At 50.2% G+C, this 25942-nt stretch overlaps 1 protein-coding gene across 1 annotated transcript; it reads right to left on the bottom strand.

The window, feature by feature from the left end:
• Window positions 1–769: 769 nt before the first annotated feature.
• ADGRF3 (adhesion G protein-coupled receptor F3) lies at window positions 770–22699 on the bottom strand. Its single transcript, XM_061626146.1, is given in 13 exon segments — window positions 770–808; window positions 1440–1502; window positions 2054–2095; window positions 2844–3470; window positions 5166–5431; window positions 9583–9598; window positions 14914–15041; window positions 15695–15832; window positions 15835–15903; window positions 16946–17170; window positions 19556–19759; window positions 22112–22264; window positions 22660–22699. Coding segments are annotated over 13 exon segments (2010 nt in total).
• Between the last annotated feature and the right edge of the window lie 3243 nt (window positions 22700–25942).

Genomic DNA, 25942 nt, shown 5'->3' with positions numbered 1-25942 from the left:
TCTTCCGCTGGTGTATCAGCAGGACATCTCTAAGTCAGGTGTCTTCGGACACTCGTATCTCAAGGTGGAAGGGGTGGCAGAGCCAACACTCATAAGATGAACTGCTGCTCCTGGTTTCCAAGAACTAATATACTTTCGATGAAGGAGGAAAGGGGACAAGCCCACACCTCTATGTGGACTTGATGGGTAGAGGCCTTTTCTACTTCCAAAAGCTGTGGGGCTGGAAAACAGCAAGAATTAAAAAAAAAAATACACAGCCCCCTTTAATCTTCATCGGCAAAACCAGCCGTGTTCACTTTTCACCCCTCATTTAGGCACCTTATCTGAAGGTGTCTAAAAACAGGAGGCATGGCCAAAGGATTTGAAATTTGCAGGGGTGGGGGTAGGGATGCAGAAGCTGAGGCAGCATTTAGCAAGAGCTGCGGCTGCTGTTCTGTGGAAGCCCAACCACCTAGTTTTCCTGCAGCTTTGCAGGTGGTCCTGGAGACGTCTGAGCGGCCAGGGACAGTCTCATCCTATGCTGAGCTTTGTGTGGGATAGCCTCCTGCATTTTACGCTTGAGCTCACACCCCTTGAGCTGCCAGCCTTTATCCAGAAGAGGCCTTGTGGGGAGTTGTGCTGCTGTGGGAAGGTTGTACAACTGGGTTGGTTCTGCTCTCAGCTGCCGGCAAGCAGTGCTTGCCCACAGCTCTCTTTTGAAAAGTCATTCCTCATGCAATGGTGTCGGCTGGCCAGAAGGGATCCGCTTGCTCGCTCACCTGTACGATTCTTAGTTGCTGAGCTTGGAGTCCAAAGTTTCACTCTGGCTCTGTGAACGCAAATTGAGGTACAGAGATAATCAAGTGGCCGGGCTGGTTTTTCACCCTCCTGGATTGCTCCACAATTCTGTTGTGCCGTAGTTCACCTGCCAGAATCCCAGGAAGCCAGGCCCAAGCAGTGGGGAAGCTCCCTGCCTGGCCCTCAGGCAACATCAGCAGCTTAATGCCACTCCCAGGCACCCACAGTGTGGATGGCATGACTCCTTCCTGTTGGCAAGCAGCTTGATGGAGCTGGGCCTCTCTGGAGCGAAAGAGCCACATCTGGGCTGCAAGAACTCTGGTGGGAAGAAGCCCTTTAGGCCTCTCACCAGGGAAAGCCGGCTGCTTTTCACGGGTCGGTATAACATGTTCCCAGAGAGTTGGGACTCGGGCCCTTAGCAAGGTGTGCCTTTCCTTTTGCAGACAAGTGGTCCAAACTACAGCAAAGCAGATTCTGGCTAAATGGGGGGATGGAGAACCTGGCAGTGGTGGATCCACTACCTCAGTGTCTGGACAGCAGGCTGGAGGTGAGGTGGCAGACACAGTCCAGGCATTTTTACCATTCTTATTCCCAACAGGTGGTCCTTAAGAACATGATAGTGTGAAGACATAGAAGCAGAGGCTAGCTGGGGCCTCCCTTACCTTAAACATGCTTCGGCTGGGAATGGGTATCTCGCACAGACGTTTGTACAAGGCTCCCCTCACCTGCAAGGAACATGCACTGACTCCTGGTGTCCTCAGAGGAACATGTGTTTGAAAAGCTCTGGGCCCTGAACAGCACACTCTTTTAGGGAGGTTTTGTAGTATAAACGACATCTGTCGGGAATGCTTTGATTTGGATTCCTGCATGCAGCAGGGGGTTGGACTTGATGGCCTTATCAGCCCCTTCCAACTCTACTATTCTATGATTCTATGAACCACCCCTTGCATCTCTCCACGAGGGTCACTGTGCTAAAATCCTTCCATGTGCATGCATAGACTCAGCCAGAATGTAAAAAAACACCCCCACCCCAAGGATGCGGCTTGTTTTTGTTTAACACCTGAAGAAACAGCTCCAGAGAAGCAGACAAAGTACTGGCTCAGAACTGCATCTTCTGTCCCCAGTCTGGATTTTGGCGACTGGTGCTTGGGCTGGCAAAGACGCATCCATCCCTGGGTGAGGCAGTCACAGTCCCTCCATGGCTCAAACCCCAGATCCCTGAGCCCTCCCTAGTGTTTTTTTAAAAGAGCATTGCAATTGTGTGTGTGTCACTTACCTTCTTGTCCATAAGGCAGCCAAAGAGCAGGATGAAGACCCCCTGGGAGGAAGAAAAAGTTTGCTTAGCTAAGAAACTCCAGCAACCCTAAAGAAAATAAAGTGGGCACAAGCCAGAAAGAGTTTCCCTCCCTCCGAACGTAAGCAGAGCCCTGCAGGTAGATCAGGTGAAAGGGCCGCCTACTCCAGTGTCCTCTTCCATTGTCCTGTCTGCCTGCTTGTCTTCCTGGTTGGCTCATGTGCACCCTGGCCACAGAAAGGACTGCCAGACAGCCACAGCCTAGAGGAGTGCATTCCCTGCTATGACTGGGCAGAAGACACTCGCTGCGTTTGCACCATTCCCCCTACTTCCACTTGCCTCTCTCTGCCCAAGTCCAATCCAGCACTCTTAATCCAATCAATGATTGGAGCTGTTTGCACACAGACCCCATTTGCAAGGACACAGCATGAAATGGGTAAAGAGCAAAACAATGAAGTCGCGAGGGGGATCGAAGGAGAAGCATTCTGCCCAAACGAGAAGGGTGCTTCCAGATGGGTGCTAATTATAGCCTCAGTGCTGCTCATGCATGTTTTTTGCAGCGTCTACAACAAAATGTCATTGGCATCAAAATGACAGCTCATACCCCCCCACCCCCCCGTTTAATCCAGATTTACCCTTTCCTTGGAGAATCTGATAAAGAAAACTGCAATAGTAAGTTCCCATATGGGAGCACACCAACTCCCCTTTCTGTCACACATGCATGTGGACACAAACACAGATGGGTGACTAACGCTACGCTCTCTCTGCACACCTGGAATGAATTCAGAACGGTAAATGCACAATGGGTAAGCGCAGAGGCATCCATTGTCATGGTGATGATCCCCAGTCCCCAGGTCAACCCAAAGACTGGCGTGAGGATGAGCAGGGCTTTGAAGATGCCCAACAGTGCCTTCCATTCCTCCCCCTTGGGTCCCTCCGACACTGAGGGTCTCACGAGCGTGAGCAGCACCACAAAGAGGATGAGGACATTGGCCGTCACAATGACCAGGACTGGCACGGAGAAGGTGTAGATGGCTTTGCTGCGACAACTGAGCCGGCAGAACGTCTCTTGGATGTAGCCTTGCTTGGGACAGAAGACAGCCACGGTAGCCACCGCAATGACAAAGGGGCACAGGTAGCCCACTGTGACCATGGCAGGTACGACGGTGCGGATGGTCAACGGGTGGAACACGAAGACTAGCTGGTGAAAGAGCAGGAAGGCTTGGACCAGCATCCAGAAGAACGTGGCCAGGTAGGAGAAGTGGGTGAAGAATGCAGCAGCCACGCAGAGCTTGCTCTCAGGATGAGCTGTCAGCTGGGAGGCACCCAGAAACCAGAAGTTCCCCATCAGCAGAGAGAGTGAAATGTTGGCCAGCGAGGTGTAGCGGAAGTAGGCCACCTGGAAACCGGAAGCAGACCTTTCATGACTACCCAGTCAAGAGGATGCTGACAACCCTGGGGTTACACCCCCTAGTCTGCACAGACGGGATTTGAGGGTTAGCTAGCTATATGCCTTCCCCAATAACCCCACTTCTCACTAGAGTGGCAGACACTGCACAACAGAGGGGGGATACCACTCTTACTGTTCCCACAATTACTCTATAGAGAGTCCTACAGGAAGGCCGTCTTTTAAAACCTATGATATGAACAGCGCCTGGCAAGGAGAGGAGAGGCTGTGGAGCACCAGTTCTGTGTGCAGAAGGGCACATGGTCAATCTCTAGCATCTCCCCACAGGGCTGGGTACATCCCCCATCTCAAATCCTAGAGAGCTGCTGCGAATCAGTGTAGTTAATACCAAGCTAGATAGACCAATAGTCTGGCTCAATGAAAAGCAACTTCCTGCGTTTCTAGTAGTGATTGCTATCATGATAGATCTCGCCACAGGAGCTCCCTACGTTGTGGAACAATCTCCTCCCCATAGAGGTATGACAGGCACCTCTGGGGCAGGTGTTCTGCCAGCTGGGAAAAACTTACTTCTTTGGCTGGACAATCTTGCGCACTGGCCCTGTGCACTGGCTCTACTGAACTGTACATATGTTTCTATATTGTAACGCACTGGTTGCATTTTGTAAACCACCTTGCTATTTATACAACACAAGGCAGTCTATAATTTATTATATGGGGTGCAGCTGCTTAGATTGTTGGATATTAAGGACCTAGGAGACCTGGGTTCAAATCCCCAGTCAGCCATGAAGCTTGCTGGGTAACCTTGGACCAGTCACTGTCTCTTAGCCTAACCTACCTTGCAGGGTTGCTGTGAGGATAAAAATGGGCGGTATGCCACTTTGAGCTCCTTGGAGGAAAGCTGGGATAGAAATGTGACAAATAAATGGTGTGTGGGTGTAGCATTGTCTCCTTCCCCCTGGCCCACACAGTTTGGGAGTTGGGAGGGGCAAGCACTCCTTGCTTCCGCCGTGGGGCCTGGTGGCTGTGTTTAATTTGGGGAAAGAGAACAGAGGCAAGTAGAGAGGAAGACCTCTGAGTCTGCCTCTAGCAACAGTCTGAATGATGGTGAGGGCAGGCGGGAGGGAGGAGGTGTCTGGGGCTGGGGAAAGGATTGGGACCCTCCATGCCCACCACCTTTTCAAAGGTGGTGGGTCTTCAGCTAACCCTAACGGATCCTTCTGTGAGAAGTGGGGAGGCCAGAGTCTCTGGCTTTGCCAGGGGTCCTTGACTCTTCCAGCTCAGCCTTGAACATCATTTCAGTTCATTCCCAGATACGTTCCCACTGGTGAATAGGTTGCATAAATGTCCCACTAGGCTTAAAGCAGCATCTTCCTGCTCCAGTAAAAACTTCCTTGAACAAACTTGGCAGATGAGATTTGCTCCTGGTCAGCAACTGGCTGATGGCCATTTTTGGACCCAAACTAGGAGGGGCGTGCAGAGGACCCATCTCCCCCAGTACGGTTGTGACCTGACTCACTTGTTCAAGTCATCTAGCACAGCTCTGCTGCACCTCCCTCTTAGGGGTGGCCCTGCTGCCCTCTGTGGTCTGGGTTGTGCCACTTAGAGCTGGGGTGGGAGGGGTCCTACACATGAGGTACTTCTCTTGCCCATCTGGCCCCCCGAGGACCAGTGATATTTATTCCTAACCTTATTCTTCACCACTGACGTCCAGATGAGATAGTAGATGGTGAGGGTGGCGACCAGGGCCAGGATGGAGGCACAGATGCCAAACTTGCTCAGGAAGGTCAAGGCAAAGCTGCTGGGCACAGGGTTGGCGGACATGAGGATGGAGAAGGAAGTGAGGTGGCGGCAAGAGCAATTGGTGGCCATTTTGCTGCTAGAGGTCTGGCATCCCTCGGTCGACCAGCCGCCCACCCCTTCCAGCAGGCTGTGATCCCAGAAGACACAGTGGGCAACCAGTTCCTCCTCCATTTCGCTGGTTATGTTCCAGTGGCCAAATGTCATCTCAGTCTCTATCTGCTTGATGCTCCCGTTGGAAGACATGATGGTGTTGGACATCAGTAAGCTGCCAATGCTGTGGCTGGATTTGGCGCCACCGTGGCCCCCTGGCAGCATCCCGGCCAGCTTCTTCAGCACCAGGCTGATGATGGTGATGTTCTGCCCCCGGTGCACCAGGGCATCCAGCTCCTCTTTGGCGATGCGGATGTGAAGAGAGGGCTCTGTGTCAAAGGTCTTGCGGAAGTCATCCACCAAGTCAGATTCAAGCTGGACGCTCTGGAGCTCAATGTTGGAGAGGGTCAAGTTGAACCCACCAGGCGGAGGCAGCAGGAGGCTGGGAAGGTTCTCAGTGACCTGCAAGAGCTTTGATCCAGCTGACAGGCTCAGGGCTTGCACTGCAGACCACTCCGCCTCTGGGTCTAAGTCGAGCAGCCAGTTGGCAGCACAGAGCAAATTCTAAAGGCAGAAGGAGAATTTCCCCATCATCCTTGGTCATGTTTAGCCTTGCCTTAAGGGGTGGCTGAGAACTCAGGCAGCAGAATTCCCGTGCAGGAAGGCTAGTTGCTCCCTCAAACCTCAGTCCCCACTCCCCTCCTGAGACAGCTGCCTCCCTCCCTCCCTCCCTCCCTCGGTACTCACAGCGACAACACTGCCCTCCAGGCGCATGTGGACTCCCAGAGCCACCTGCGAGATGCTGTCCATTGTGTCTAGCACAGTTAGGAGGTCCCAGGGGTTGCGCTCCTGGGTGTGTGTGGGCTCTGTCTCCATCTTCAGCCAGTCAGTTAACCAATGGACCTCAGTCTGGGGACTGCCCAACCCTGCCCGGAGTAGCTACACAGGAACAGGGCAATGAGAACGTCAGACGAAGGAGAGTTAAGGGAGAAGGTTAACCAGCAGGATGGTTCCATATGGAACTCATTGTTACTGGATGATGCAATATCCACTCGCAAAAATGGCTGTTTAAAAAGTAACGTTGGAAACCTGCCTTATCCCAAGTCCTAATTGGTGCTTGGTTCTGGGATGGATGAAGGTGAACAAGCTGAGGTTAACGCCAAGCAAGACAGAGGCACTGTGGGCTGGGAGATCACCTTTACAGCTGGTTCTAGATAGGGTGGCACTTCCCCCAAAAGACCAGGCACGCAGTTTGGGGGTTCTCCTGGATTCTGTGCTAACCAGTGGTGGAGTTGACCAGGAGCACACTTCATGAGTGCCAGGGGGTGTGCCTGCCAACTGCAGCCCTTTTCTGGAGAGGCCTGACCCATACGAACATAAGAAGCGCCTGCTGGATCCGGCCAGTGGCCCATCTAGTCCAGCATCCTCTTCTCACAGTGGCCAGTCAGATGCCCATAACAGGAAGCCCAAAAGCAGAACCTGAGCGCAAAAGTGCTCTCCCCTCCTGCAGTTTCTGGCAACTGGTATTTGGAAGCATATCGCATCCGACTGTGGAGGACGAACGTAGCCATCGTGGCTAGTAGCCACTGAGAGCCTTTTCCTCCATGAATTTGCCTAATCCTCTTTTAAAGCCATCTAAGTTGGTGGCCATCACTGCCTCTTGTGGGAGCAAATTCCATAGTTTAACTACACACTGTGTGAAGAAGCCTTTTCTCTTGTCTGTCCTGAATTTTCCAATATTCAGCTTAATTTGATGTTGACAAGTTCTGATGTTATGAGAGAGAGAGACAAGCTTTTCTCTGTCCACTTTTTCCATGCCATGCATAATTTTATACACTTTTATCATGTTACCTCTGGCTTGCCTTTTTTCTAAATTAAAAAGCCCCAAATGCTGCAACCTTCCATCACGGGAGTCGCTCCATCCCCTTGATCATTCTGGTTGCCCTTCTCTGAACCTTTTCCGGCTCTACAATATCCTTTTTGAGGTGAGGTGACCAGAACTGTTGTTGTTGTTATGTGCCTACAACTTATGGCGACCCTATGAATCAGCGGCCTGCAGTAGCATCTGTCATAAACCACTGACCAGAACTGTACACAACCATAAAAAAAAAATCCATGCTCTAATTATATCCAAGCTAGGCAACTGTAATATTCTGTACACGGGGCTATAACTGAAGATGGCCAGCTGGTTCAAAATATGGTTGTCCATATGGGGGCAATGTGGTAAGACCACCTAACACCATTTTTAGACCCACTGCTCTGCTTGTTAGTGCATTTCTGAGTCCAATTCCAAGTGGTGGATTTATCCTTTAATGCCCTGAATAATTTGAGCCTGAACTATTTGAAGAATGGGCTGCTTGTCCCCATATCAACCTGTCTGCACCCTTGACATCAGCAGTGGAGCCCCTCCCCCCTTGTTTTCTTTCCACTAGTGATATTAGTGGGCACAATGGAGAGGGGCTTTTTTGTGGTGGCCCCGCAGCTCTGGAACTCATTACTACCTGACCTCCAGAGGACTACCACACTCTAGTCCTTTTGAAAGTCAAGAAAACAGTACAAAATAACTATTTAAGTGACTGGCTAATCAAGGAAGTTTTAAACAGTTGCACAGTGCTGTCAACATAAAAAGGTCATCAGGAGGTGCCTGCCAAATTTCTGATGGAAGAGCATTCCACAACATGGGACCAGCTACACTAAATGCTCGACTTCTGGTTGAGGCCAGTTAGGCCTCTGTAACACGGGACAACTAGCAGTGCTCCTCTGCATGGTCTCAGGGACTGGGCTGGGACATACGGGCTCCGGCAGTCCTTAAGGTATCATGGAGCAACGTTGTTCAAGGCTTTGTATGTCAACATGAGAGCCTTGAACCTGGCCTGGCAGCACCTTGGTGTCCTCTGTGTGCCCCATGGCACCCTCCACCCGTCTCAGTTCAAGAAATCATTTCCCACTTGAGATCGAAGAGGCCCAAGAGAATGACTCTCTCTCACCTGAGCCCTGCGCAACCCAGACAGAAGCTGCTGCCTTGTGCAGTTGCTCTGAATGTCTTCCCAGGTCCCTTCAGAGGAGCAGCTCCGCAGCATCTTCCCATCGCTGCCCTTGGGACACAGGAGCTCAGCCACTTGCCCTGCCTTTGTGGAATTCCACCTGCCTTCAGCGTCCTCACTGGGGCAGAAGAGGTCTCCAGCTGTGGTACAGGAAAGACACGTACACACACAGGGATTCCCTCTTGATGCAACATGTCACTCCATGCATGTGAACAATCAGTAACAACATAAGAACATAAGAAGAGCCTGCTGGATCAGGCCAGTGGCCCATCTAGTCCAGCATCCTGTTCTCACAGTGGCCAACCAGGTGCCTGGGGGAAGCCCGCAAGCAGGACCCGAGTGCAAGAACACTCTCCCCTCCTGAGGCTTCCGGCAACTGGTTTTCAGAAGCATGCTGCCTCTGACTAGGGTGGCAGAGCACAGCCATCATGGCTAGTAGCCATTGATAGCCCTGTCCTCCATGAATTTGTCTAATCTTCTTTTAAAGCCGTCCAAGCTGGTGGCCATTACTGCATCTTGTGGGAGCAAATTCCATAGTTTAACTATGCACTGAGTAAAGAAGTACTTCCTTTTGTCTGTCCTGAATCTTCCAACATTCAGCTTCTTTGAATGTCCACGAGTTCTAGTATTATGAGAGAGGGAGAAGAACTTTTCTCTATCCACTTCCTCAATGCCATGCATAATTTTATACACTTCTATCATGTCTCCTCTGACCCGCCTTTTCTCTAAACTAAAAAGCCCCAAATGCTGCAACCTTTCCTCGTAAGGGAGTCGCTCCATCCCCTTGATCATTCTGGTTGCCCTCTTCTGAACCTTTTCCAACTCTATAATATCCTTTTTGAGATGAGGCGACCAGAACTGTACACAGTATTCCAAATGCGGTCGCACCATAGATTTATACAACGGCATTATGATATCGGCTGCTTTATTTTCAATACCTTTCCTAATTATCGCTAGCATGGAATTTGCCTTTTTCACAGCTTCCGCACACTGGGTCGACATTTTCATCGTGCTGTCCACTACAACCCCGAGGTCTCTCTCCTGGTCGGTCACCGGCAGTTCAGACCCCATGAGCGTATATGTGAAATTCAGATTTTTTGCTCCAATATGCATAATTTTACACTTGTTTATATTGAATTGCATTTGCCATTTTTCTGCCCATTCACTCAGTTTGGAGAGGTCTTTTTGGAGCTCTTCGCAATCCCTTTTTGTTTTAACAACCCTGAACAATTTAGTGTCATCAGCAAACTTGGCCACTTCACTGCTCACTCCTAATTCTAGGTCATTAATGAACAAGTTGAAAAGTACAGGTCCCAATACCGATCCTTGAGGGACTCCACTTTCTACAGCCCTCCATTAGGAGAACTGTCCGTTTATTCCTACTCTCTGCTTTCTGCTTCTTAACCAATTTCTTATCCACAAGAGGACCTCTCCTCTTATTCCATGACTGCTAAGCTTCCTCAGAAGCCTTTGGTGAGGTACCTTGTCAAACGCTTTTTGAAAGTCTAAGTACACTATGTCCACTGGATCACCTCTATCTATATGCTTGCTGACACTCTCAAAGAATTCTAATAGGTTACTGAGACAGGACTTTCCGTTGCAGAAGCCATGCTGGCTCTGCTTCAGCAAGGCTTGTTCTTCTATGTGCTTAGTTAATCTAGCTTTAATAATACTTTCTACCAGTTTTCCAGGGACAGAAGTTAAGGTAACTGGCCTGTAATTTCCGGGATCCCCTCTGGATCCCTTTTTGAAGATTGGCGTTACATTTGCCACTTTCCAGTCCTCAGGCATGGAGGAGGACCCAAGGGACAAGTTACATATTTTAGTTAGCAGATCAGCAATTTCACATTTGAGTTCTTTGAGAACTCTCGGGTGGATGCCATCCGGGCCCGGTGATTTGTCAGTTTTTATATTGTCCATTAAGCTTAGAACTTCCTCTCACGTTACCACTATTTGTCTCAGTTCCTCAGAATCCCTTCCTGCAAATGTTAGTTCAGGTTCAGGGATCTGCCCTATATCTTCCACTGTGAAGACAGATGCAAAGAATTCATTTAGCTTCTCTGCAATCTCCTTATCGTTCTTTAGTACACCTTTGACTCCCTTATCGTCCAAGGGTCCAATTGTCTCCCTAGATGGTCTCCTGCTTTGAATGTATTTATAGAATTTGTTGTTGTTGGTTTTTATGTTCTTAGCAATGTGCTCCTCAAATTCTTTTTTAGCATCCCTTATTGTCTTCTTGCATTTCTTTTGCCAGTGTTTGTGTTCTTTTTTATTTTCTTCATTCGGACAAGACTTCCATTTTCTGAAGGAAGACTTTTTGCCTCTAAGAGCTTCCTTGACTTTGCTCGTTAACCATGCTGGCATCTTCTTGGCCCTGGCGGTACCTTTTCTGATCTGCGGTATGCACTCCAGTTGAGCTTCTAATATAGTGTTTTTAAACAACTTCCAAGCATTTTCGAGTGATGTGACCCTCTGGACTTTGTTTTTCAGCTTTCTTTTTACCAATCCCCTCATTTTTGTGAAGTTTCCTCTTTTGAAGTCAAATGTGACCGTGTTGGATTTTCTTGGCAATTGGCCAGTTACATGTATGTTTAATTTAATAGCACTGTGGTCACTGCTCCCAATCGGTTCAACAACACTTACATCTCGCACCAGGTCCTGGTCCCCACTGAGGATTAAGTCCAGGGTTGCCATCCCTCTGGTCGGTTCCATGACCAACTGGTCTAGGGAATAGTCATTTAGAATATCTAGAAACTTTGCTTCTTTGTCATGACTGGAACACATATGCAGCCAGTCTATGTCCGGGTAGTTGAAGTCACCCATTACTACCACATTTCCTAGTTTGGATGCTTCCTCAATTTCATATCTCATCTCAAGGTCTCCCTGAGCATTTTGATCAGGGGGACGATAGATCGTTCCCAGTATTAAGTCCCTCCTGGGGCACGGTATCACCACCCACAACGATTCTGTGGAGGAGTCTGCCTCTTTTGGGGTTTCGAGCTTGCTGGATTCAATGCCCTCTTTCACGTATACAGCGACTCCGCCACCAATACGTCCTTCCCTGTCCTTCCGATATAGTTTATATCCAGGGATAACCGTATCCCACTGGTTTTCTCCATTCCACCAGGTCTCCGTTATGCTCACTATATCAATGCTCTCCTCTAAGACCAAGCACTCCAGTTCTCCCATCTTGGTTCGCAGGCTCCTAGCATTAGCGTACAGGCACTTGTAAGCAGTGTCTCTCTTCAAGTGTCTTTGGCACTTGTGGTTAGGCCTGTGGTAATTTTGCTCTTCTGAATTTATATCCCGTGCCCCTGCTCTCACAATGCCTACTTCTAGGCCTACCCCTTTTAAAATTTCATCATTTCTTTGGTTTTTATCCCAGGGGGGAGGTTTATTCCGAACCGGACTGTTCTCAGCTCCTGTCGGGTTTCCCCCCTCAGTCAGTTTAAAAGCTGCTCTGCCACCTTTTTAATTTTAAGTGCCAGCAGTCTGGTTCCATTCTGGTTCAAGTGGAGCCCGTCCCTTTTGTACAGGCCCGACTTGTCCCAAAATGTTCCCCAGTGCCTAACAAATCCAAACCCTTCCACCCGACACCATCGTCTCATCCACGCATTGAGACTGCGAAGCTGGGCCTGTCTGGCTGGTCCTGCGCGTGGAACCGGTAGCATTTCAGAGAAAGCCACCTTGGAGGTCCTGGCTTTCAGCATCCTACCTAGCAACCTAAATTTTGCTTCCAGGACCTCACGGCTGCATTTCCCCATGTCGTTGGTGCCAACGTGCACCACGACCACTGACTCCTTCCCAGCACTGTCTACCAAACTATCTAAACGACGGGCGATTGGACACATCGTTGGAGTGGGACACAGCTATAACGTCCCTGAAGGCCTCCTCCACACACCTCTCTGCCTCTCTCAGCTTTTCCAGGTCCGCCACCTTGGCCTCAAGGAAATGAAGTCGTTCCCGGAGAGCCAGGAGCTCATTGCACCGAGAGCACACCCACGACTTCTGTCCAACAGGCAGATAGTCGTACATGCTGCAGGCGGTGCAAAACACTGGAAAGCCCCCACACCCCTGCTGGCTTCTTACCTGCATAGTTTTGTTTAAGGTTTATTACGTCAATGGGTTGGAGACTGCGGTTTAGTTGAGGTCAAGGAACAGACGGGCAGAGTGGGGGGCCCTGGCCTCCTCGCCCTGCTGCCGAACTCGCTCTGCTGCTTAACTCGCCTTGATGCTTTGTCAGCTGGGGCTCCCTCTAGCTCCTGGAGCTAAACAACTTTGGGGCCAGAAAAATTTGCTTGGGCAGAAAGATCAGCCCCTGCATGAAAGGTAGACTCTAAGGCAGTCAGTGGTCTTTAGTATATTTCTACAGTAGAGGGAGTGCTGTGGAATGCACTGGGGAATGGACCAGATCTCCACTAGCTTTATTCCAGTTAAAGCAAAGCTTTGAAATGGCTACTTCAGTTTGACTTCTGATAGAATGTTTCCACAGCAGGCATTTATTGTGGAATTGTCCTGTTATGGGGCATCTAAATGATGCTGCAATCCAATCATTCTCATCCTGTATTTTCCCTGTGGTGCTTCTGTCTTCTCTCACACCTTATGGGATGCTTCCAGACAGAGACTTAACATTGCAAACAGATATCTCAAATGGGTCGTTGGCAACAGTTTTTTCTTAAAAAAAGGATTGGATTTCCTATGGAAAGAGTAAATCTGGAAAACATATGGCCTGGCAGTTTGATGATGATGATGTTGTGTGAACATTGCATGCATCATGAAGAGCCCCCATCCCACAATAAACCCCCATCTGGAAACACCTCTTGAAGTCCAACAGAAGCACACAATCTCCACAAGTGTAGATGCTTTTAGGGGTACTCTTCTGTCTTTTTAAAAGGGTGGAGTTTTGATGCAGGCAGTAATGTATCAAGAACGTAAGCCTATCACAGCTCAACACACATTCATTATAATGTTTGTAGGGGTGCCATATTATGACTCTATTTTAATCAATATTTTAATTATTGCTAAAACACTTTTTCTGCTTTTTTAAAAAAGTGAGATATTGCACTATATCACTGCAGGTTTACAGCAAATGTGTGCCGAGTTTCAGATAGCCCCACCCACAGCAGCTATGCCACGCCCACTGGTGTAGACAGAACAGAAGAGGATGCACATACTGTATAAGAAAAGCACAATGTCCCCAATACTGTGGAAGTCTTTGATTGGGTAGCGCCAGGAGCCACCCGTCTGAAAGCAGCCATAGTTTGTGCCCCAAGCACATTCTTACAACCGGCAAGTCCCTTGTCCCTTTTGATGGCCAATCCTCAGCTCAGCACTAGGGTTGCTAGGTTCTTGGCCTGAGACTGGTCCTGTATCTTTAGGAGAAGAGAAAGTCAGCCAAGTGCAGATGTTCTTGCAACTCTGTAATGGGAAAAACCACAAGGTGGAATTCTCCCTTCCCCCTGCACAACTTTTAAAGATACAGAAGACCTCCTTGAGGATGGTCCTGGCAACCAAGAGGTCTGTCGTACCTTTAAAAGTTGTGCAGGGGGAAGGGAGAATTCCACCTTGTGGTTTTTCCCATTACGGTGTTGCAAGAACACCTGCACTTGGCTGACTTTCTCTTCTCCTAAAGATACAGGATCAGTCTCAGGCCCTGAGCCTGGCAACCCTACTCAGCACCGTCTTCCTTATTTGTGCACTACCTATACCCAGTGCTGCAGGTTCCCCCAAAATTAGATTCTTCTGTTCAACCAACTCACATTCAAATCACTAGTTTTTGCCAGAAAATACAGGGCTAATCCACTGGGTGTAAAATAACTAGTGCCCTCCAGCACCTAAAAGGCTCTCTTCACAGAGATGAGGGCAGGAAGAGATCTGCATAGAATCATAGAACAGTAGAGTTGGAAGGGGTCTATAAGGCCATCAAGTCCAACCCCCTGCGCAATGCAGGAATCCAAATCAAAGCACTCCCGACAGATGGCTGTCCAGCTGCCTCCTGAATGCCTCCAGTGTCAGAGAGCCCACTACCTCTCTAGGTCACTGGTTCCATTGTCATATGGCTCTAACAGTTAGAGCGACCGGCTTGAGCAGGGACCCTCAGCTCAACGATGAACTCCAGAGAAGCCTCCTTGCAAAGCCTTCCTTGCAAGACATGCACAAGCACAGCAAACCTGCCTGCTCTCAAAAGCAGCTCCATTCAGATCTGGGGTTTCTTCCTGCACAGTTGTACTAGCAATACATGCCAGAGAACCTGAGGAGGCAGCAGCAGAGCCACCATTCTGCGTTAGCCATGGAAATGGAAGCGGAGAACTCTAGATGCCTGACAAGGAGCTGCTCTCTAACAGCTGGAGCTCAACCCAGGGTTAAATAAGCCCAACTCTGGCAAGTGGCAGGGAGTCACAAGCCACTCTGCTTTCTACCAGTCGAGCGTGTCAGGAGCTGCACAGTCGTTCTGGCTGCTGTTCCTTCTCCCCTCTGTCATTACCTTGAATCACGCTCACCAGCACCGTGGTCTGTACAGATCCAAGACTGTCACTCTCAAACTGGCACTGATAGGTGGTGTCACGGCTGGGGCAGGAATCCAGGGTGAGGAAGTGGCAGAGCGGGTCTTCGGTGCCCACCAGGTCAGCTGCAGAAACAGAGGATCACACATTCAGGGCAGGCAGGCAGAGATGTGGTAGGACAAGGATAAGGCTACGGTGGGGACTCAGGCTAGCAGTGGTAACCAGCCATGTTGGTTATGTTCTGCCTATGGCTCTGAGTACCAGTTGCTGGGAAGTGGGGTCCTGCTTGTGGGCTCCCCATTATGGCAACTGATTGGCTGTTGTGAGAACAGGATGCTGGATGAGATGGTCCACTGGCCTGATCCAGCAAAGACCCTCTTAGGGCAGAGAAAAGCAGCAGCAGGTGACTTGTGGACTTGACAATGCGGCTGCAAAGAGCAGCTCTGCCTACCTCGCGTGTGAAAAGCCTCTTAAGAAGGACAGAAGAGCCTGGCTGCAGCTGGACCAAGCCACAGGGGGCCCATCCAGTCCAGCATCCTGTTCTCGCGGTGGCCAGCCAGATGCCTGAACAGGAAGCCCGCAAGCAGGACCTCAGCGCAAGAGCACCCTCCCCTCCTGCAGTTTCCAGAGACTGGCATTCAGAGGATTACTGCCTCCAACCCGTGCCATCCTCTTGCCAAGGATGAAGACTCCTCTCTCCGTGCAAAGGGGCACTCACAGCATGCCCATCTAAGGGGGATGGGCCCCGCCAGTCGTCCCCCCTTCTCCCCTTGCGCACCTGGGGCTGGAGCGCCAGGGTTCCAGGATGCTCTGAAATCTTTGCCTCTGTGCTGAATGCAGCACTGCAGAGTCAGCTTCTCAGGAGAGCTGCAGTTCATGGAGACCTGTGACAGAGTCTGGGTGACGTCTGCAGCGACACGGGGACAGTGACCACCTGGGTCAACTCATGCAGGGTGCTTTCATGCCAGTAACGGCAGATATACTCCCCTGTAGGATACACAGGTCAGAACCAGGAGCTCTGGAAGGTTCACTCCTGACCCTTAACATGGAACTGGGAAAAGAGGGGCCACCCCCAGGGTGGGCTCCATGTGAGACCCTGGGCTTACTTGGTCCCTTCCACATGGAATGCAAACACCCTCCAGCCCCTGGACAGTCTCTGAGAGATGCTCCATCCCCTCTGGGGGGAGGCCAACCGGAGAGAGGCAGCTGGACCTGGACAGCCAATCAAGGCACTCTTTTAAGACACGGCTTCTCACTTGGGTCCTTATCTCTTCCGGTTACACAAGAGAGTGGGTGCATGTATGAGCTTCTGTTAGACTTGTAAACCACTTTGGATTTTCATTGCAAGCACAACAGCAGGATACAAAGATTTTAAAATAAGAAATTGAAAGGAATTCTTAAGATGAACAAGATAGTACAAAACGTGGTGATGCTGTGGCCTGGATTCTGAAGGAAGCTATTAGCCAGACCCACATGACACCTGCTCTTAAAGGCTGGCATTAGCTGTCAATATGTTTGCAGGTCAAAATCAGAGGTTTTACAAAGCCCTGGACCCAAATTCTTGAAAGTGCACCTCTCCCTGGACAATCCCACCCAGGAGTGAAGACCTGCTGGGCAGGCTCTGCTTAGCATTCTACCATTAGAAACTGGACATCAGGCAATCATGCAGGGCCCTTTCTGGGGTGGCTCCCAGCTTTGGAACTTTGGGAAGTCACCCGGCATCTATGCTGATGTCATTTATATGCTAGCTGAAAACATAGCTTTTTAGACAGGCTTTTAGCTGTTCAAAACCTCTGCTGAGTTGTAATTGAAATACTCTGTTTATGTGTTTTTGTGATTTCATTGGAGCCACATGCTAATTTTTAGTTATTGTTCCCTGCCCTGAGATCTTCAAATTAAAGGGGGATATAAATACTTTAAATAAAATAAACCAAAGAGATGCAATCTTTCCATTTCAGGTGAATACACTGCCCACCTCCCGACCAGATATTTAGACTGAAATTATTGACTCCGTAGAGCAATACAGCACCAGCCCAGTCTGGGGAGACAGAGGAGATCCTCAGCATAGCCACTGAGCCGTTCCGCAGAAGCATCGCTTGCGTCCCATTGCAGATCTCCTTGGTTATGCTTTCCTCAGAGCTGGTCAGGTAGAACTTCACATCCGTGGCACCTTCCTTCAGGCTGAAGGAGAGAGTCAGATCTTCGCCTGCCCCCACAGAGACGTGTTTTGGAGGCAGGTGTTGGCTGTCTGAGACTAGAAGAAAGAAAAGGGCTGCATGTCAGGCTGCAGGGATTAGGGTGACAGAAAGGCCCAGCGACAAATGGGTGCAACTCCCAGCAGGCCTCTGCATTTCTCTGGGGGCCCTCCTCAGCCACACTGCCTGACCTCCGTTGTTCCACCCAGCCCTCTGCTGAACAGCGGTTTTGGTTTCACGCTAATATTAGGAGGAATACTTGTGTCGCACAGGTGTGGTGCTAGGTGCAGTACAGGAAACCGAAAGGAAAAGTTCCTGTCCAGGGCTCTGCAATTTACAGGAGGCCAGGCAGAAATGACTGGTGCAAGAGTTGGGGGATGTATTGGAGGAGAAGGCAAAGGGAAGCTCAGGGTGGTTCAGAAAGAGGGTGCACCCAGCAGTAGAAAAGGATGGGGGCTCTGGAGGAGGAGGAACTGCAACGCCTTTCTTGACCCCCCCCTCCGCTGCAACCCAAGAACAAGACAAGCCACAACTTCCACCATCAGCTCTTCTGCTCAATTATTAAAGGTACATAGGTGTCCTCCTTGGCATCAGGAAAGACCCGCGGAAGGTCTTGAAAGGGCAGCGCTGTCTGAGGGAGGCCAACTGCCCTGTTTTTTATTTGGCAAAGACACTGAGCTAGGGGGAAAATACAGCTGGCATTGAGGGCTGTATCAGTCCCAGTCTTGCAAGTAGCCACATCACTTGGCACCCCTCCTGATGCCACTTCACCCTCTTTAGTGCCCCATTTATCTAAGAGGGTCCTCAGAGGTGTAAGGTAGGACGCTTGATCTTTTTCTTTCCTTATCTCAATGGACCAGAGCAAACTGCCTTGCTAATCAGTCCCTCCGTGACCTCCGATTTAGGAATATAAGAACAGACTTCCTGACTCTGAAAACTGAAAGAAAGTATACACTGGTAAGCTATGTGGCAGTAAGGAAGAACCCTAAAACTGATGCTTGCCAGAGGATACTCCTTCCAACTGAGCAATGGTGCCAGTCATAACCTAATTTATGACACCCTGGAATTCAAGAGATAAGGATTGTTTTTCCCAAATGCAGGAATTTACACCATATACCCCACTGGAGATAGCAAGGTTAATCTGCAAGTCCATCTGTTAGAAACAGATTCGGAATGTCAAAACAGCATTCCAGAAGAAGCCTGTCACGTCCCCGCCATCACATTGCCTGGGGAAAATCAGCACTCGTGGCTCCAACGATCCTCCTGGTCCTCCACATTGCTCTCTAGGACCAGTAACAGCTGCATTGGATGATGGACCAAGGAAAGGATGAGATTCCCATTGCCTGGCTCGGTGGTGATATTTGAAGGGAGAGCTTAACTCTCATCAGGAACAGAAATCAATATGCAGACTTCGGAGTCTTTACTCTTTTGCAGATTGAGTGTTTGCATGTCCTAGTTATAAACGCTGCCCCATATACATGGTGCAGATTTTACATTATCTTTATTTCTTTTTCTTGTAATAAACCAATCTTTGTTCAGATCTTTGTGTGTGCATTCTTCATTGAGGTGTGCATGCATTTAGAACAACACACAGCTTTGATTTCATGCAAAAGCTTTCACTTCTCTCTTAAAAAGCTAGAAAAGACAATAATGCTGGGGAAAACAGAAGGAAGTAGAAAAAGAGGAAGGCCAAACAAGAGATGGATGGATTCCATCAAGGAAGCCACAGACCTGAACGTACAAGATCTGAACAGGGTGGTTCACGACAGATGCTCTTGGAGGTCGCTGATTCATAGGGTTGCCATAAGTCGTAATCGACTTGAAGGCATATAACAACAACTCTCTTAAAGGGTATGTTGAGGTTCTCATGCAGGGTAGACCTATATGAGAGGGTTCAGACATGCATGTGTAACATAGGAAAAGTCATCCTTGGGAACATGGGAAGTTGCTTTACACCAAGTCATAGAATCATAGAATAGTAGAGCTGGAAGGGGCCTAAAAGGCCATCAACCCCTTGCTCAATGCAGGAATCCAGATCAAAGCATCCAAATCAAAGTCAGATCATTGGTCCATTTGGCTCAGATGTGGGGGACCTTTGGCCCTCCAGATGTTGCTGAACTACAACTCCCATTGTCCCTGGTCATTGGCCATGCTTGCTGGGGCTGATGGGAATCCTGGCACCTGGTTGCAGCACTTTGGATTAAATGTTGGAGAAGCGTCTCCTCACCCAAAGGTCTTTACAAAATCCACATTCCATGGTCAGAGGTCAGGCTGTGTGCTGATAGCACACCTGCTGATATCGGTTGACTTTGCACTCTCAGCCTACTTTTGAGTTTCCAAAGCATTTTGTTGCTCTTCTCCCTGCCCGTTAATTAGCACCACCCAGAAGTTTGTGCCACAGCTGTGGTGGCATGACAGTGGATGTGTGTTGGAGCTGCGTTTACCTGTGGAAGCCTCCAGCAGCGGCACGCAGTAGCCAGGCTCTGGAGAAGTCCAGCGGAGACAGTCACAAGGGGACGAGAAGATGGGAGGGGCAAAGGCCTGGAAAAGGCCCCCACAGGCCTGGAAGCGCTTGCAGATGCTGCCGCTCCACTGGTAGCCTGGGAGGCAGCGGCACTCCCGGCTGCCCCACTGCAGCGTGTCACACTCTGGAGGAAGGGAGAGAGGGAAAGGCAGAGAGATGGACAGGGTGGGATAAGAGGAGGCTTTCTATAAGGGACCCGTGTCTTGTAGGGGTTAGCATGTCAGACTAGCACTGGGGGGGGGAGGCAGGAAGTCCTGGGTTCCAATCGTCACCTAGCCACTGGGTGGCCTTGGGCCTGTTACAAAAGACCCCTAAAATCCAGCCTTTGCTATAAGAATGGTAGCCTGCACTTGAACAAGGAAGCCCTGTTTTGGTCTGCAGAGACAAAGGCCGGACCTCCCTTGTGGTGGGCACTTTCACAGAAGCATTGTTGCAACATCTCGTGAATCCAGTGATGGCTGTCTCCTTTCCCTGCAAAATCTCTGCCATCCTCTGACTGGCAGGGGTTTCATCCTCATTGTTTGTCAATGGAAAATTAAACAAAAGAGCATTTTAGAATTATCACCTAAAATGCCACTCCCCTCTCTCCCCCCACCCTCCACAACAGTTAAGACATTTCAAAGGCCTCGAAGTCACCCAGAAGTGTTACTTCAGCTTGATGTTAAAATGTTACCCCCCTTTGTCATGTCAGGAAGAGTCATGTGCTGACAGGTGCTGTGTCCATAATGTAAACTGATTGTGGTTTATGGTTATTATTGCTGTGAGTATTCATATATTATTCCTTTTTCTTTATTTTTCATTTTTGTACCTTTAACATTTTTTGTTTATTTTATTACAATTCATTATTTCTACTTCGTTCCCCTCCTTTCCTTTCATTGTTAAATTTGTAGATAAACACTTTGAATTAAAAAATCAAGGAAGAGGCATGATCATCCCAGGACGTTTCAGGGCCGTTCACTCTCCGACTCACACCAGTCCAGCCATTCCTCACACCATCCAGATCCCGATGGCTGCAAGATGCCCGCTATGATGAGCTTTCGCCGGGCCTTGAAGACCTGGCTCTTCAGGCAGGCTTTTGGGGTGGGTTAGGTTTTATTATTGTTGTTGAGATTTTTAATGTTTTAATGTATTTGTATGTTTTTATTTTGTACGTCGCCCAGAGTGGCTGGACAGCCAGCCAGATGGGTGACTAATTAATTAATTAATTAATTAATAAGACAGGATTTACAGTCATCACCTTTCATTTTTAAGCCCAACTTGAGCATCAAAGGTGATGTCTTTTTATTTTGCCTTAGCGGCTAGGCATCTTTGGAACCCCAAAAAGGACCCCATTTCCCTGCACATCAACCCTCCTTTGTACCCCCTCCTCCTCCTGCCTTCTCTGTCGCTTTTGGTTGCTGAAGAGGACCCCTCCCCTCCACCACACTGAACCACCGCCTCCACCTTGCAGAAATATAAGGACAGGATGTAACCCTCTCCCTCCCTCCCTCCCTCCCTCCCTCCCTTCCTCATCTGATCTTCCTAACTCTGCCACCCCAGCCTTCCTGGGGATTCAGCCAGGCTTCCTCCCTCCCCAGCATCTTCTGCTTTCAGGCCTGATCAAATCCCTCTACAGTCTTGGGGTGATCTGCTCTCTCCCTTCCCCTTGCTGGACTCTTTTCTCACCACAAACTCTCATAATCCCTTTCTGTTGCTGCTGCCTTGAGCAACCCACTACTGCTCTTGTGCCGAAACAGGATTTTCCTTCCACTCCCAACCCTTCTGCTCCGAACAGGACACCTGAAGAGTGTCTTCTCTCATTCTCTCTCTCTGGGTCCTTCCAACCTGTCACTATTTTGCAGGTAGGATTCAAACAATCACACGCCAGCAAATGCAGGTTGCACAGTTCACGTGGATTCAGAGCTCTTGTGCAACTTCCAAAAAGAATAAAATAAAAATAAAGCCCAGGCTTTTCACAGTAAGAAAAGTTGACAGGAAGTAACATTGGGGATAACAATTACTTCACATGGCGTCGTATAACCTCTCCAGAAACAAATCAGAGTGAATGATCCATCATCGGCCAGCGTGGTATAACCTTCCTGCAGACTTTGAGCAAACAAATCATGATGAATGCTCAATAAACAGGTCCCTGGAAGCAACCTCTCACTGCTCTGGCAGAGCTGGAGCTGAGTTCAATCCTTGACATCTCCAGGTAGGGCTGGGAATGTCCCCTACCTGAAACCCCTGCCAGTCAGAGCAGACAAAGCTGAGCTAGAGGGATTTACTGTCTTTCTCAGTATAAGGCAGCTCCCTAATGTGCTCCTGGGGATGAAACATGGAGACAGGAGCTGAATGCAGATGAGACAGAGTCAGAGGTAAACAAACAAGCAAACCCTGAGGACTAGAAGCTTCAAGGAGACAAAGAGTGTATGTGCGAGTGAGGTGGTGCTTGAAGGTGGTTCTGGAAGAGCCCTAGCAGGGTCTATCAGCTACTCACCAGTAGTTACAGCAAGGGCGGTGATGGTGCTTGCTGTGTCAGCTACGGCACGGGGGACTCTCACGGTGCGCAGGAATTGCTGAGTTAAGACAGAGTCTAAGGCCGACGGAGCCACCAGCGTCAGCCTGAGATAGGCAGCACCACTGAACTCACCTGGAGCAGAAGCATCAGAACATGAGTCTAGCCTGCTGGATCAGGCCAGTGGCCCATTGTGTCCAGCATCCTGTTCTCACAGTGGCCAACCCAGGTGCCTAAACCCCTCACCTTTGGGGCTCCACAGAAACTCTTGGTGTGCTACTGCACCATTTTATCACAGTAAAATTTCACTATGAACTTGGGTCTTCCTGCAATTCAAGTATTTATATATCTGTAGGAAGGTTCTTAAACTGCAAGGGTGTTGGGTTTTTTTGCCCCAATTTATGTACCCGCTAAGACGCGTTACAAGAAATCAGGCTCCCTCCTCAACTGTTATCTACAACAGCCATCAGGCTATGGGGGGCAGGGAGAGATGGGATTGCAGGATCCCTCAGTCAGCTCTGCTGTAAGACCAGCAGCTTTGGGCTCCTCCTCGCCTTGAAATCTTTCCATTGCAGCTGGTAACTGCAAAAACTCCACAAGAAATAGTGTCTGAGTTTTCCTTTTCCTCTTCCCTCCAAATCACTTTTCCTTTTGTGTCATGTCATTTAGATTGTAAGCCTGAGGGCAGGCATTGCTCATCACTGATCTTTGTAAGTCCCTCTGGGAGCCTTATTCAGCTGAAGAGTGGGAGAAAAATGCTTTAGATAATTAATTAATCCTTGTAATGAAGAACATAAAAAGGAGCTTGCTGGTCAGAACAGAGGTCTATAGCATGATCAGTCTCCTGCTCCCAACAATTCTCCTGTGGCGATGTGTGCTTATTAGTGCACCACCTTTAGACAAAAGAGAGGCGCAACCAGGCAATTCAAAAGTTATTTGTGAAGAAAATCTGTGGCTAATTTTTTAAAAGTTCATATTCACATTTGGGTCTCTGCAAAGAGTTTGGTTGGCGCACAGGGAGTTGCCCTCTTTCATTTTCACAATAAGCCTCTGAGGGCAGGATGGGATAATAAATAATGACCAGAAAAAGATTTATTTTTGTTTTATTTTATTTTAAGAATTTTAAAACTGCTTCATATTAAAAGACCACTCAGTGAGTTTTATGGCTCAAAGGGGATTTGAATCCAGGTCTCCCCACGTGTGGCTTAAAGCAGGTTCCCATTCCCGAAAAGAATTTGTAATGCAGCGTTTATCCTACCTTGGCCAAAATGCTCATTTGCATTACAAATGCCTTGCCTTCCGAGAGAACTCAAAGGAAATTTCAGGTAAATTTTTAAAACCTTAAGAATATTAAGTAGTTACTCGTTTTTCCAATAAACCTGTATATGACCTCTTTCGGTATTAATTAACAACAGCAAAGGACTAATTGTGGCTCTCAGTATCAACAAGTCTTGAAAGTTGGAGGCATGGCAGGATTTCTCTGTTGTGTTTATTTCTTTCTGTATAGCCAAGTGAGCCCCGGAAGCATCCAAAGTGCTGCTCTTTTTAAAAGCTGGATGCAAAACTGTGACATAGTGTTTAATCAGAACACAATGAATGGAGGCTCCACAGGGAGAACTGCCTTTTTTGCTTTTGGCAGACACAACATCCTGGCATAGAAATGCCCTCAGAGAGTCGTCTGACTCGCTTTTGACAGGTCTCCCTTGAAAAACAAAAAAACGCTCACTCTCAGTAATCTCGCGGGGGGGGGGTGCTTTATGTGGGGCAGGGGACCCAGTGGGGGGGCGGGGCAGGGGACCCAGTGGGGCGGGGCGGGGCAGGGCACCCCGGCTGCCTAGGCTGGAAGGGGTCAGGGCTGTGGGGTCTCGCTGGGCTGGCGACCGAGGGGGGGGGCGGGGGAGACCTCCCCTGCAAGGCGCTTTTCGGGGGGGGCTGCGCGCGCCGTGCAGTGGGCGAGGGGGGCCACCGGCTCTTATGCCGAGGGGGCGGCTGCGCGGCGGGCGCGGGCTTGGGGCGCCTTCCCCGCAGGCGAGGCTGCCCGGTGCCTCGGCGGGCGTCCGCTTCGACGGCGGGGGGCGGGTGCCGGGTCCGCCGCCCCCTCCCCCCGCGAGTCGCCCCTGCCGCCTGCGGAGGGTCTCGCGTGACTCGCCCGCTGCTCTCTGGACCCGGCCGGGGGGCGCGCAGGCGGCGCTGCCCTCCGAGGGGCTCCGGAGGCACGAGGAGAGAACGCAGGCAGCGCCTCAGGGCTGGGCGGCGGGCGAGGGCGCCCCTTCCCGAGATGCCCGCAGGCGCCTTTGGCCTTTCCCCTCCGCTGCCAGGCCTGCCAGCCCTCCTCCGGGGCCCACAAGCCCGCCTCGCCCGCCTCGCCCGCCTCGCTGGGATGGCGACTCACCCCGCCCCACCCCCCGGGTGCAGCATCCTCAGCTGGGTCCATCGCAGGGAGCAAACATCCTCGTCGGGGGATTTGCATGTGTTGGTTCCTGGCTCCTGGAAGGCAGAACTTGCATGCAAAACTCAGCAGAGGAGGAGGAGGAGGAGGGGGCGGGGGGGGGAGGGCTGGCTCGGCCTGCTGTGCCCTCTCTGCAGCGGGCGGGGGGGTAAAGGGGGGGAGAAACTCTTTGGTGTGCTGACCTGTGCAAGCTGGCAGGATTCTTTGATGCTCTGGGCATACCCACCCCACAGAATTAAACTGGCTCAGTCTGGTATATCTCCCTAGCCCCCCACCCCCCAATCCTGGGGACAGATGTTCATAAGAACATAAGCTGGATCAGGCCAGTGGCCCATCTAGTCCAGCATCCTGTTCTCACAGTGGCCAACCAGGTGCCTGGGGGAAGCCCGCAAGCAGGACCCCAGTGCAAGAACACTCTCCCCTCCTGAGGCTTCCGGCAACTGGTTTTCAGGAGCATGCTGCCTGTGACTAGGGTGGCAGAGCCCTCTGCGAAGCCCTCCCCGCTTATAGCGAGGGGTCCCAGCTTGGGATCTCCAACAGAAACTGGCGAATCTCCCTGTCGTGGGAGATGGCCATAGGGTTTGGGGGGAGGGGGTCTTAGACCCCTTGCCTTTTGGGAAACAGGGTTCCAGCAGGGTCTCTCTGTCGCCAGCGTCCTGTGAGCCAATCTGCACAACAGGGGAGCGGGTTCCCCACTGAGAAGCAGCTTTTAAAAGCAGCAGTCAAACCTGGCTCAGTTATTCCATAATCTTAAAAGGGGACATGCCTGGGACTCTCAGCAGGGAGCCTGCCCTTCTGAATTTGCAGCTACACTTCTGGATAAGGGGTGAGCCAATGCATTTTAGGGGCTTGTGGAATCCCCAAAGGTCTAGTTCTGTGCTTGTGGGGCTCACGGGGCTCTTCTTTCACCAAGGCACGAGTGCTCAGCCTTCCGCCTGGCACCCATCACCTCTCAGGATGGCAGAGGGCAAGCTGCTTTCTGTGTCCTGCACAGCGCCTGACAGCGCTTCCTCGCAAGGAATGTAAAACCACCCTCCAAAGCAGCCGGTCCTTGGAGGGTCAAGGCTATGTGCCGATTCTAGAGTGGCAAAACCCAGTGGTCAAAAAACAGGTATGTATTTCCCCCAAAGGGTTCAGATGGGAGGTTGCCAATTGCACTGTATCCAATCCAAGCCCTATGAAGCAGCATTAGCCCAGGGGGTGGGGGTGGTGCACAAGCATTGCACTTTCCCTGTGAGCTGTCAGGCTGAGCAGGGATTTCACTCAGGACCTAGGCAAGCTCTGCAACAGTTTGTTGGGTGCCCGGGAGAGCGAGAAGCACATCCTAAAAGAGGTTAGATACAGACAGGGGTGCACTCTGAACT

This window comes from Rhineura floridana, chromosome 4 (genome assembly GCF_030035675.1).
Source record: "Rhineura floridana isolate rRhiFlo1 chromosome 4, rRhiFlo1.hap2, whole genome shotgun sequence".
NCBI lineage: Eukaryota > Metazoa > Chordata > Lepidosauria > Squamata > Rhineuridae > Rhineura > Rhineura floridana.
This window is presented reverse-complemented; position numbering and strand designations above follow the sequence as displayed.